Source organism: Papaver somniferum, chromosome 2, assembly GCF_003573695.1.
Source record: "Papaver somniferum cultivar HN1 chromosome 2, ASM357369v1, whole genome shotgun sequence".
Lineage (NCBI taxonomy): Eukaryota > Viridiplantae > Streptophyta > Magnoliopsida > Ranunculales > Papaveraceae > Papaver > Papaver somniferum.
This window is the reverse complement of record NC_039359.1, coordinates 138,307,875-138,317,202: the sequence shown is the minus strand read 5'-3', so window position 1 is coordinate 138,317,202 and position 9,328 is coordinate 138,307,875. Positions and strand designations below refer to the sequence as shown.

The window sequence follows — 9,328 nt, the reverse complement described above, 5'->3', positions numbered from 1 at the left end:
TTAAGCTTAGCCATTATATTTCTAAAAATTATCAAGATGAACTTGACTCGAAATTCTTGTTTATGCATACTAGTTTAATCAGTAATGCGACATCGTCTCAAATGATAGAAAGTGAATATAACTTGAGATATAGGTGGTTCAGTCTTCACTTACCTTTTGTTAATGAAGTTCTCCAAAAGCTTCGGTTGATCTTCTCCTTCAAAGGATAGAACATAATGATGACTGTTGTAATCCTCTGTTTCTAAAATATGTTTTTATCTTAGTCCATGACTTAACTAATTGTAGACTAGAAATCAAGATATAGTTTTGACGACAAGTTTGAGATACAAACACTTGTGAGTTCGACCGAGCAATGCTCTAACACCTAGAACATTTTAAATATTTTTAATAATGTTAAATTTTTGGTTGCTCAATTAGGAAATATTATGCTTTATTGTAAATATATGAAAGGAACGAAGTTGCAGATTTTCTTGTGAAAAAAATGAAAAAACTGGATGTTTGTATGCTCTTCATCAATTGTTAGTTCATGTTTTGACAGATGATGATATGAGAAATGTTTTTATTATCTTGTTATGAAAACCTTTCACTTGAAAAAAAAGACAAAGTCTTGATATATTTTAAAGAAAAATTTATCATACACACTCGTGGGTTATTTATACTTGATATAAATAAGTGTTGATTAGGGAATACATCATTTAATGGTCGCGTGATTCAGATTAATTTAGCTAGGCTTGTCTTCAATAAGCTATCCGCAAGTAAACCATTTGCCGTATCTGTTAAGTGTATTGCATCCCAATACATGTATTTAGTAGGATCTTTACATAACAATGCCATTGCTAGCGTACACAGTTGGTCTATCTCAAATTTTCCCGTCCCGCAACATCCAACTTTCACTTCCTCGAACCCTATATATTTAAACAACACCAAATTAACAAAACAAGTCAAGAAAGCATAACATGAAATTATCGAACAAAAGAAAATGAAAAATAAAGACATCTAACTAGTTTGCATTAAGAAAGAACTCACCGTATTTAGATGGTGTTTGAACCATTTGTGCCAAAGGAGTATAACCATCGGCATACACCAGTTGGATCTCATCAATTTATTTTCTCAGCTCTCCAACTAACTTAAATAACTTTATATTTAAATCTCTAGCGATTTTGTTATAGAGATCAACACATGTTCTTCCTAATAGAACATTCAGATTTCTTGCGAATGGCAAGCAACCCATAGGAATTGTCCCACCTAGTGCTATTTTTCGAGCACCCAAATTGTAAAGATCCTTGATGAATTTACCATCATTTTCGGCGAGAAGAATTTCAAAATTAACAATGTTGAATTGTAGCGGCCGTATAGGAACAGTGAGGTAATTAAACATAAAATCATTTGTCCCTATACTTACTATATACAATGCTTCACGTATTATCTTGGCTGCTTTCTCTTCTCCTTGAAAATTAGTTAACTTCTCCTTGTACTCTTTGAAAAATTCCAATTGCTTCCATAGAGGTATAGCACCCTGCATATATTGGTTTCAGTTGACCATGCTTATTACTCGTGTAATAATCTAATTAATCAAAAAGCGCCTAAAATACTAATAATACAATAGTACCTCTATATAAGATTATCATTGGAACACAAAAAATATTTCTATATCGAGGCTATTTTTATATAGAGTTTCACATGGAAAAGATGAACGATTAGTTTTAATAAACATGTGTAAAGAACACACTTATACGCAAATTCAATATTAATTATCTAGAAATGCTCAAATCAAAGACCGACTTCTTTCTTTACGTGTATTAAAAGTCAAAACTAGGTATTGTTCAGCACAACTTATACAATCATCAAGTAGTAACTAATTTTAATTATTATAATGTCCGTTGTTTTTATTTAGAGGTAAAATCGTTAAAGTGTGACGTAAAACACAATACTTATTCGAATATATAGTTTATTCTTATACATATTGGGACTAGAAAATTTAATACTTATATAAAGGTTATCCCTATATAGAGTATCATTACACGGAGATTTTACTATATCATTAAAGTTGAATTTCAAAATGTGTATGATATTCGTTGGGGTTGTTTGGTAACCATTATTATAATTGATTATGAGATCATAATCAATTATCCATCCCATAATCCATTATACTAGTGTTTGTTAAGAAATTATAATAAATGATTATTTTAATCGTAATTAAAAAAAAACTTATGATAACCATAAATAGATAAACAAAGTTGTTTTTAAAAGTTATTGTAGTCAATTATTTTTAATTGATTTTGGACAGTAGAAAGACAAAAAAAAATATCAGATTAAAAAATAAATTACTAGGTCTTTGTTCTTTCTCTCCTCTTTGAGAATGTTTTTCTAAATTAATCAATTATTTAAAAATGGTGTTTATGAAAATTTATCATGAAAATAATGCTATCAAAATCATTTATTTATTTGTGATTATTAATAATCATAAATTTCACCAAACAAGGTCTTAAAGCACTTACTACTAATGTTGAAGTTAGGTTATCATATCCGGCTCCACCAGAGCCAAAGGTGACACCAGTGGCGAAGTCTTCTATACCAGAATTTGTATCCAAATAAGCCGGTATCGACGACTTGATACCCAAAGCATCAGATATGAAATCAGCAAACACTCTGCCATTAGACCAACGACCGGTAGGTTTGCCACCTTTGAAGTTTTGACCATATGGCTTGAAATTACATTTAAAGATAGCTAGGTTCAGTTTATTGTTGCCTGCGTCAATTGTTGAGTCTCCAAAAGCAATGACAGCAGAAATTTTTGCTCGAACCTCTTCCGCTGAAAATAAAAAGAAGTATATGGCGAATAAACATTTTAGAGTAATATCATAGGCCATTGTATGCGTCTTTATCGACCCAATACTAGATACAATTACTGGTTAATGAGATTTAATGAACAACCTTAGACCTAGATATATGAATACAATGAAATGTAAGCTCACATAAGTGTTGTTGAAATCTTCACCATGTAAAGGCTTTGTTAGAGAAGCCACCACGCCATTAATTTATGAGTAACTAAATCAAGGTGTTCAATTTTGTAATTTTATCTTTCTATTTTAAAAAGCAAACTAACAATGTCATGCTTAAACCGTGAGTTTTGGTGTAATGGGTTTGTTTTTAATTTGTTGATAATGAAATGTATGAATTTGGCTTAGATCCAAGTCAGATTTGATTAGAAAATATGTCTGATCTATGGAAATAAAACTTTCCAAGGAGACCCTTTGACAAAAAGATAAGTACAAAAATCAAAAAGAAAAAAAAAACGAGAAATCTCAATTGACAGTTGTATCGAGATTTTAGGATTTCAATATATGCCGTAGACTGTTAAAGAAAATGAGTTTTTAATATGTGCCTTGGTGAGAGCTGTAATTTTAGAATCTAAGTGTCACTAAAGACACTAGCTCACTTCCATTTAGAGCATCTCCAATGCAGGGGTCATCATAGGTGGAGTTCTTATTAACACTTTTTTCATTGTGGATCGTTGCTAAATGACAAAATAAATAAAGATAGCATTTTTTAGGTAATGTTCATCTCCAATCCCCAATGTCTTATTTTATTAAAATCTAGAGACATATGTGGACTTAAGACCCAAAGTCATGAAGAAAGTCTAATTTAAACTTTCTCCTTTACCCCCGCCTAGCCATGTCATCTTCCTTTACAACCTTTATCCTAGTGTTGGAGATGAAAACTGTTAGAAAAAATCTTAAATCCTATATGTCATGCTATTATATGCTTAAACTTAGATAAGAAACTGAGTTTCATTCTATAATGGTTTTGAGAGCGCTTAAACTCCATATATGGTTTTTGAAAATTCCTTGGAGACAACCGTAGGCGTTTTGCTAAAATGACAATTGTCATCTCAGCCGTCTTGGTTGACAAATTCGGATAGCACTCTTGAAAAAAAGGATGATTAGAACCAAATAAAAACATGTGTGCCAAAAGAATCCCGGACTTCTGTTTAAAAACATCATCACTAGGACGAGAGTCTCAATACATTTTTCAGGATCGATTTATTTTGCTCTCGTGCATTATTTATACTTGATACATGACAACCGATTAAGGAGTACATCATCTGATGGCCAGGGATTCAGATTAACTCAGCTAGGTCTGTCTTTAGAAAGCTGTCGGCAAGTAAGCTATTTGCCTTCTCTGTTAAGTGTACTGAATCCCAATATATGTATTTAGTAGGATCTTTACATAATGACTTTGCCAATGAGCACAGTTGGTTTATCTCAATTATTCCCGTCCCGCAACATCCAATTTTCACTTCCTCTAATCCTGCATATTTAAACAACAACAAATTAACCAAAGAAGTCAAGGAAACATAAATGAAGATAAAGAATCCACAATTTTGGGCTAACCGGTTAATAAGATTATAAGCATTGTTTCTATGAAAACTACTCTAAGGACCAGACACCAGAACAGTGAGAGACCCATAACCAATTTAGTCTGTCTATCATGATGGTTGGCAAATTATATAAGAGAGAACTCACCATATAAGGATGGTGTTTGCATCATTTTTGACAAAGGAATGTATGCATCTGCATATACCAATTGAATCCCATCAATTTCTTTCCTTAAGTCTTCGATTAACTTGATGAGATGTAGATTAAAATCTGTACCCACTTTATTATAGCCATCCACACATGTTCTTCCTAATAATACATTTAAAGTTCTTGAGAACGGCAAGCACCCCATGGGAACAGACCCATCTAGTGCTATTTTTCGGGCACCCAAGCTGTAAAGATCCTTAATAAACTCGCCAGCATTTTTGGCGAGAAATTTTTGAAACTCCTCCATGGTGAACTGCAGTGACCGTACAGGAATATGGAGGTAATTCAACATAAAATCATTCGTTCCTATGCTTACTATGTACAATGCTTCGTGTATTGTTTCGGCTGTTTTCTCTTTCCCTTGAAACTTAGTTAACTTCTCCTGGTACTCTTTGAAGAATTCCAATTGCTTCCATAGAGGTATGGCATTCTGTATATATATTGTTTTCAATCGACCATGCTTATTACTCTCTACTCTAATTAAATAAAAAACGGCTAAAATATTATTAATAGCATGAAACGTGAATCCCAAGTTGTTTATGAAATTCTCAGTATACTTACTACTAATGTTGTAGTTAAATTGTCATATCCAGCTCCACCAGAGGCAAAGGTGACACCAGTGGCGAAATCCTCTATGCCAAAATTTGGATCCAGATAAGCCGGTATGGACTGCTTAATTCCCAAAGCATCAGATATGAAATCGGTAAAGAGTCTGCCATTAGACCAACGACCGCTGGGTTTGCCACCTTCGAAATCTTGGCCATATGGCCTGTAATTACACTTAACAATAGTTAGCCTGTGATTATTGTTGCCTGCATCAACCGTTGAGTCTCCAAAAACAATGACAGCAGAAATTTTTGCTCCAACCTCCATTGCTGAAAATAATACAAAGAACTGTATGGCTAATAAACATACTAGACTACTCTCATAGGCCATTGTATATATGCGGCTTTATGGAACCAGACACGGGATGCAATTATTGGTCAATGAGCTAGTGGATAAGAACTACAAGCTCACAAGTGTTACTGAATTCTTGACCATATAGGGATTTTGTTAGACAAACCAACACCATTAATTTATGAGTAACCAAATCAAGGTGTTTAGTTTTGTATATCTATCTTTCTGTTTTTGGAAACAAACACACAATCTCATGCTTAAACTGTGACCTTTGGTGTAACCGGTTTGTTTTTAATTCGTGTCTGTCATATTATGTGATAATTCATTAATGGAATTAATGCACTCTCCTTTGCTTAGCTAGGATACTCAGGGTTATTTTCCTTACACAAATCTGATTGTACTTGGATTAGTTTTGGGAAATTTTACGTTTGCAATCATTAATGTGCAGGGTGTTAGTCCTTAAAGGAGCTGGGGGAGTTGGATGTAGTTGTGTTTTTTCCTGTTAGTCGTGGGTGAGTTCGAAGGAGTCTCTCAAAATCCCTGTTAGTCGTGGGAGAGTTTAGAAGAGTCCCCCAAACTCCCTAAAAAACCCTGTTAGTCGTGGGGGAGTTTGAAAGAGACTCTTAAACTCCCTGTTAGTGGTAAAAACTAGAATATTAGGGAGTTGGTTTGTTTTGAGGAGTTCTAGAGAGTTTACAGTGTATTTTTGCCTCACTCCAAATCTCTCAAAAAAAAGTAGAGATTTTGGGAGAATCTCTCAAACTCCCTACACTCAAAACACCAAACTCTCTCAAACTCCCTACATTCTCTTACACTCCCTCAAAATCCCAAGATCAAAATACATTAAATTTCCCCAAACTCGCTTATGGACTAACCCCTTGTGATATGGTATGGCTCTAATGGAGTATAAATAAATTATGAAAGTCTAATTTCAACTTTCAGCGTAAATAATTGTTGTAGGTGCCAAGCACTGAAGTGGGTAAATCGTGAAGCCCAATAAAGAAACAAGATAAAAAATTGTTGTATTTTCATTTTTTTGAAATCTATTTTGAGGCATGCTCATTTTTTTTCGAGGCATACTCATCCATTATATTATGTAGGGTGGGTTTATAAAGGGTGTCTAAAGGTAGTGTAATTACCTATATATCCCTAAATAATTTCAATTTGTCATAGCTCTCTTATCCTCAAAAACCTAAATTTAAAAATCAAAATAAACTTTAAACTTAAACATGTAGGACTCCAATTCAATAAAGAAATTAATCAAACAAAGGAAACACGAATCGAAGTGAGCGATGTTGGAATGCGAAATCCAAATCTAAATTGCTCTTAGATGTATTTTAGAATGTATGCGTAACAAACCCATCTTGTTTTTGATCGATTTTATTTTGTTTGATCGGTAGAATATGATTTCAAAGATGAAATTAGGGTTTTCAGAAGATCAGTTCGGCTGATCTTGCAGTATCAATTTTGAGCCGAACTTAGTGTATGATTTAGAGAAACACTATGTTCGGCTAATGCGACTTTACAATATTTTCAGCCGAACCTCAATTTTCCAGCCGAACCTCTGTTTTTTTGAAATTATACCTAGGTTCGGCTGACAAGTTATCATAATATGCGCGATGCGCCTGCCATTGTGTATTGAAGCCTTCAAAAATGTGTTACGGGCCACCAAAAAACACAATAAAACTAATTGTTCTTTTATCGATGAATTTTAGTTTTGCACAATTATAAAAGGGATATCAATATTAGCGGGGGTGATACAATATAACATACAAAACGAAAAAATATTAGCAGATCAGGATTGTCGAACAATCCTTTTCCAGATGTTGCATATTTAACCTATAACGGCTAGAACTAGGGCGCCCTTATCCATATATCGAGTGCCTTAATACTTTCAGTCACGTCCACTTGATTTGCGTCACGTGTCGTTCATCCATTGTGCCTCCCTAGGGTTCCGTGGATTGGTTAAATGCTGTAAGAGAAACGTTATCTGATAACGAGAAATAAATGAACTATGTTGGCTGCGTTGTTCTTCAGCCAGAATTGGCATGAATCTTTGATTTAGGAGTTTCTAAATTCATTTAATCCATCATTTCTTCCATCCCTGTTGTTGATTTGTTGTAGGTATCCAACAATTGGCATCAGAGCCGTTCTTCCCACCCAAAAATCTTCCAATTTTTTTTTACCATGACTTTGAAGGAGGTTGAATCGGAGGTCGAGAAATTGAGAGGATCTCAGGATGTTCTTAATACAAAAATCACAGATCTAGTTGGTTTAGTTGCTGCTTTAACCACCAGATTCGTTAACCTTCTTCAACTATTGGAAAATTCAAATTTCCTTCAGCACAATCCTGAGAAACCTACTGCTTCTCAAAACGAAACTCATGATGCTCATACGGGAAATCGCTTTAACTATCATCATTCTCGAATACCCAAGCTAGATTTTCCACGATTAGATGGTGATAATCCAAGGAGCTGGATACAAAAGAGTGAGCGGTATTTCAAGATCAATGATACTGAGGAGCATATGAAGGTAAATATTGCTTCCATTTATTTAGAAGGTAAAGCCGAGAAATGGTTTTTAAATTTTCAGGTCAATCGGCCTCGTATTACATGGTCTGATTTAGCTATTCATATTTGTGCTCGATTTGAAAACCCCATAGAAGAAAATTTTGTTGGAAGTTTCAATAAGCTTATTCAGAGTTCCACAGTTGATGACTATTATGAATAATTTGAATCATTAAAGGCATTGATGTTGAATATGAATCCTTCACTTACTGAAATCTATTTTGTCATGAGTTTTCTTAGTGGTCTTAAGGAGGAAATTGGTAAATCTGTGTCTATGTTTCATCATGAGACTTTAGCTGAAGCTTTCTCTTTAGTTAGATTACAAGAGCAGAAAGTTCACCTTGTAGCTACAGCTTCTAAACCATTTACCAGATCATTCAATGCATCTTTTCAGACCAACAGACCCTACTCTTCACCAAATTTTCCTCCTAAACCAATACTGACATCACCTAAATCTGCACCAATGACACCAAAATCCCTTTATACTTCTCAATCCAAATCCAATTCTGCCATCCCTACCATCAAAAGACTCACCCCTAAGAAAATGCAGAAGAGAATAGATCAAGGTTTATGCTACAACTGTGATGCAGTATATAGGCCAGGCCACTTTTGCAAAGGTAAACGGAAAATATTCATGCTCCAAATGGACAATTCTGAGTCACAAGATACTCAGGAAGAGGAGGAAGTTTTTGAAGAAGTTGTTGAATCTCCAATTAACTCTGACATTGAGATATCACTTCATGCTCTCACTGGTACAGTTACAGGTGAAACCATTAGAATCCCTGGTGTTCTAAACAAGCATAAGGTTTCAATTTTGATTGACTCTGGCAGCACCACTAGCTTCTTTGATAGCAGCTTAGCTTCTACTCTCAACTGCAATATATCTCCAACTGCTTCAATGTTGGTAACTGTTGCAAATGGTGACAAAACATGTAGTATTGGTATTTGTTCTAAACTGCAATGGAGTATGCAGGGCCACAAGTTTGTAGAGGATCTGAGAGTCTTACGATTGGGAGGTTGTGACATCATTTTGGGAGCAGATTGGCTCAAGACACTAGGTGATGTGCTTTTTAACTTCTCTAAACTCAGCATTTCTTTTAAGTACAATAACAAGAAGATCACCTTACAAGGGGTTACTCCTAGTAATACTTTACACATGATGAGTGGCTCAGCAGTTAAAAAGTTTTTTGCCAAAAATACCCATGGTATTGTAGGTCATTTATTTTCTATCTCTGCCACTCACACACCCACAACCACTCCTGAATCTCTTCTTCCCTT

The 9,328-nt window shown here is 34.5% G+C and overlaps 2 protein-coding genes across 2 annotated transcripts; both read right to left on the bottom strand.

Moving 5' to 3' along the window:
- Positions 1-647: 647 nt before the first annotated feature.
- Positions 648-2,870, bottom strand: LOC113352052 (GDSL esterase/lipase At2g04570-like). Its single transcript, XM_026595931.1, has 4 exons — positions 2,499-2,870; positions 1,199-1,516; positions 1,027-1,093; positions 648-905 (listed from the first exon to the last, which is right to left on the bottom strand). Exons 1-4 carry the CDS (start codon positions 2,868-2,870, stop codon positions 712-714), a joined length of 951 nt encoding a protein of 316 aa, XP_026451716.1. The 3' UTR covers positions 648-711.
- Positions 2,871-3,973: 1,103 nt separating this feature from the next.
- LOC113354004 (GDSL esterase/lipase At2g04570-like) lies at positions 3,974-5,636 on the bottom strand. The gene is made up of 3 exons (XM_026597462.1): positions 5,148-5,636; positions 4,527-5,016; positions 3,974-4,311 (listed from the first exon to the last, which is right to left on the bottom strand). The coding sequence occupies exons 1-3, from the start codon at positions 5,520-5,522 to the stop codon at positions 4,121-4,123; spliced, it is 1,056 nt and encodes a 351-aa protein (XP_026453247.1). The 5' UTR covers positions 5,523-5,636; the 3' UTR covers positions 3,974-4,120.
- Positions 5,637-9,328: the final 3,692 nt, after the last annotated feature.

What these genes read in the sequence shown, in the direction of transcription:
- LOC113354004 (XM_026597462.1), bottom strand. Translation starts at nt 5,522, where the DNA reads ATGGCCTATGAGAGTAGTCTAGTATGTTTATTAGCCATACAGTTCTTT. An exon ending in ATTTAACTACAACATTAGTA is followed by an intron (nt 5,017 to 5,147) that starts GTAAGTATACTG and finishes ATATATATACAG; the next exon opens with AATGCCATACCTCTATGGAA. An exon ending in GCAAACACCATCCTTATATG is followed by an intron (nt 4,312 to 4,526) that starts GTGAGTTCTCTC and finishes TTAAATATGCAG; the next exon opens with GATTAGAGGAAGTGAAAATT.
- LOC113352052 (XM_026595931.1), bottom strand. Translation starts at nt 2,870, where the DNA reads ATGGCCTATGATATTACTCTAAAATGTTTATTCGCCATATACTTCTTT. An exon ending in CATTCGCAAGAAATCTGAAT is followed by an intron (nt 1,094 to 1,198) that starts GTTCTATTAGGA and finishes TAAATTGATGAG; the next exon opens with ATCCAACTGGTGTATGCCGA. An exon ending in TCAAACACCATCTAAATACG is followed by an intron (nt 906 to 1,026) that starts GTGAGTTCTTTC and finishes TTAAATATATAG; the next exon opens with GGTTCGAGGAAGTGAAAGTT.